This window comes from Dermacentor andersoni, chromosome 4 (assembly GCF_023375885.2).
Source record: "Dermacentor andersoni chromosome 4, qqDerAnde1_hic_scaffold, whole genome shotgun sequence".
Taxonomy (NCBI): domain Eukaryota; kingdom Metazoa; phylum Arthropoda; class Arachnida; order Ixodida; family Ixodidae; genus Dermacentor; species Dermacentor andersoni.
The window spans coordinates 72,844,728-72,848,117 of NC_092817.1; the positions used below are offsets into that span (position 1 = coordinate 72,844,728).

Here is a 3,390-nt window from a genome sequence, read left to right on the forward strand (position 1 = left end):
AACAGATTTTAAAGAGGGGTGGTCGGAATCCCCCGTCCAGGGCCCCACTGGCCTCTGCCGCCTACCTGACCTGTCTAATTAAGGACTCTTGTCCTGCCAAGCCGGAACAGGCGAGCTGTGCCTCCCACTGCTCCATTATGTCGTTGCTATGTGGCCTACGAGGGCGCTTAGTGCACTCCCAGGTTACATGTATTAGGGCGGGTATGTCACCGCACCAGGGGCAGTTGGCCCTAAAGCAGGTGGGATACATGTGTAAATGTGGCAGTGTTGCCTGTGTTTCACAAGTGCACAAAAGATCGAAAACTTGCACTTTCAGTAACGGTTGTGAGATTAATAATGTATAGAGGTAAGCCTGCAGACGACCGCGCTCACCGGTGCTTAACACGCGGAGGTGTTGTTCTGAGGGTTCGGATTCCATTGGCGGCGTGTTGTCTCTCCATCAGCTTTCCTTAGTTTTTGTGTTTGTCACAGTTACGAACAAGAACATCTATTCCTCCCTCTAAAGACCACATAGCTTCCCCTCCCCCACTTTATTAGATTAAGCATTCTGCTATTCTTCTGTCACATTCTTCGCTTATAAGAATACTCGCTTCTTTTGTAGTTAGCGGATTTTCCAAAATACAGAACTCTATTTTTACAAAACTGAATTCGGTCGTTTTCAGCAGTGCCTCTGATAACGTCGTTCCCGGCTCGTATGTTTCACTAACGTTAGTTTACGTCTCATAATTTCTCTCTCTCTCTCTCTCTATTCCTTTCTTTTCACTTTCGCAGATCGAGTTTAGGTTCTGTAACAAGCCGCATGCATGTATTAAAGTTCGGGAACTTTTTTATTCTTTCTGTTGTTTAGGTATTGGGCTATATTTGGTACGTTTACGGAGCAACGCACGAGGTTGTTTTTCAATATAGCTAATTCGGTGGGATTTGCGAACCCATTGTTCACGTTGTGTCCGAGTGAATCCTCTCGCCCAGCCGTGGATGCTCGGCTGGCGAGTACTTTCTCAACGCTTAGGAAGTTTCCCGCGATACAGAAGACAACTCACAGTGTCGAGAACAGCGGCAAAAATACTTTATTTACAACATGAAGTGACCAGTGCAAGTGACGAAATGTACAACACACAATAACAATACGGTGTAACAACAACAAAAATGTAACAAACATGAACAGCTGTTAAAAAGACGTCGCGGGATCGACGCCTGTACGTCTGGCGCCCACGAAACGTGAAAAGTCAACGTTTCATATCGTGGTATTCGTCCTGGCACAACGTTTCTATATAACTTAGCTCCCTACCACTTGTCCTATCCTACCAACGTCGTTGAATCATGGTTCAGCGAGGACGAGGACGACGCTCTTGTGGAAATGTAACGCTCCGAGAGGAAAGCGGGGTTTGACAAAACTTTGCGTTTTCACTCGAAGACCACGCAGAAATTAAGGTAGTTCGAAGCGTACTCGTATGGCTCTGCCCGGAACTGCTTGTGGCTTGGAGCACCATATTGAAGGCACAAATGATATGAAGTACGCGTGCTCACACAAAAAAAGAAATAGCGAAAGGGACGCTCACTCTATTGCGGACGCTTAAATTTCAGTCTTAAATTCAAGATATTATGACGCGATGATCATTTGACCATATACTGTGATGTGATGACCATTTTGAAATGTCACCATATACGATATGCCACCACCAGCATGACAAGTTGCGGGTGCAAATAGATCGCTTCTCTGAAGCTGTTAGCAGCCAGCGAATGCTCTTGATAATTCTTGCCCTGCAACGTAACACGAAATTTCTGCCATTGAGACCGCTCTATGAGTGCCAGTAAACTGAATCTACGAATAAAAGTTGACTCGCTATTCGTTCGTGCGACTCCCTATTCGTTCGCTGAAAAACAAAACTAAGGAAAATGGTCCATGAGATGACAACAAAACAGTGCTTCAGTCTTTCGCCTATATCACAGGATGGAGAGGTGAGTTCGTAAACAGAATAGAACAACAAGAGACGCAGCGTTACCACTTGTCGTTTCTCTCCGTAGGTCGACCTCTTTTCGCGCTACTCTGTCTTCAAACCAAATCTTGGTGGACTTATGTGCTGGTCGGAATTCTCAGTGAGCCTTGTTCTTGACGCTTTCACCCTTTATGCTGGGACCCCTCTTGTCGCTGTAGGCCTTAATGTAGAAGCGCACGAACATGGCGAAGAAGAAGACCGCCTCGCACAGCATGATGTACGTGTGCGGCCTCGGGTAGCCGCAGCTGATGAAAAACGGCATCAGTGTGTGCAAGAAAATCATGACAAACTGGACGAGCTGGAACTGGGTGAGGTAGCGTTTCCACCACAGGTGCTTCTGCACGGACGGGCCGAGCAGTGAGAGGAAGTAGTAGCTGTACATTACCACGTGCACGAAGCTGTTGAGGATGACGCCGAGAGCGACCTGGCCGTCGGGACCGTAGGCCAGCCCGAACCAGCCGTTGAAGACCACCAAGATGTGGTGCACGACGTGCAGGAAGGAGATGTGCGAGTCCTTCTTGCGGAGCACGAAGAAGAAGGTGTCCAGAAAGTCGGCGATCCTCACCATCAGGTACCACCAGCAGAGCGTGAGCATGCTCATGGTGACCTCGTCGCGGGCCTCGTAGTTGATGCCTTGGCAGAGGAGGTTGTAGCCGCCCCCCAGGTACGACTTGGAGAGGAAGGCCACCACGAAGTAGCAGTTGAGCAGGACCATGGCCGCGTTGTACACGATGATGAGCGGCTTGATGCCGTCGTACGGCTTGCGGCCTTTCATGAACCGCGGCCCTCCCACCTTGACGATGTAGACGTACGCGACGAACAGGGTGATGAGGAACTGTTTATTGCCGGCCAGTGCCCATTCAATGGTGCGGGGATCCCGTCGCAGGAACGGTTCTGCCGCCATGCTGTCGCCCGCTGTCAGGGTTGCCGAAGAAGCCATGCCTGCTTCGCGTTTCACTCACTCCGAGATATTGATGAGGATGACACTCACTTTCTCTGCCGTCTCGATCTCCGCTCCGAAACGTGCTTCTCTCTTCTGCCTGGTTGTGTACGCTATTGGCAGTCAGGCAGTCAGGCAGGCACCAGAGCAGCAGTTTTTTTTTCGGTACCACCTCCTGTCTCCGCGCGGTTTCCGAAGACGACAGGCTGCACTCGGACGAAAAGTCAGCCTTTATTTGCTGACACGACGCGAGCTGAGAGAGAAGGACGAGTCGCGGTGATGACGACGACTACGTACGCGCGAGAGGAAGGAACCAATTCACTCCGGTGAGGAGGAGCAGAAGGTCGACCGGCGGGGTGCGGCGCGGCGGCGGCGGCGTTGGAGGGCGACACCGGCGTTTGCGGCGTGCAATGGTTTTGTTCCTTCTTGCTTCTTTCACGGTCAATCCACGTG

At 50.4% G+C, this 3,390-nt stretch overlaps 1 protein-coding gene across 1 annotated transcript; it reads right to left on the bottom strand.

The window, feature by feature from the left end:
• Window positions 1-1,047: 1,047 nt before the first annotated feature.
• LOC126536308 (very long chain fatty acid elongase AAEL008004-like) lies at window positions 1,048-3,151 on the bottom strand. The gene has a single exon (XM_050183226.3). It carries the CDS (start codon window positions 2,935-2,937, stop codon window positions 2,095-2,097), a length of 843 nt encoding a protein of 280 aa, XP_050039183.1. The 5' UTR covers window positions 2,938-3,151; the 3' UTR covers window positions 1,048-2,094.
• Between the last annotated feature and the right edge of the window lie 239 nt (window positions 3,152-3,390).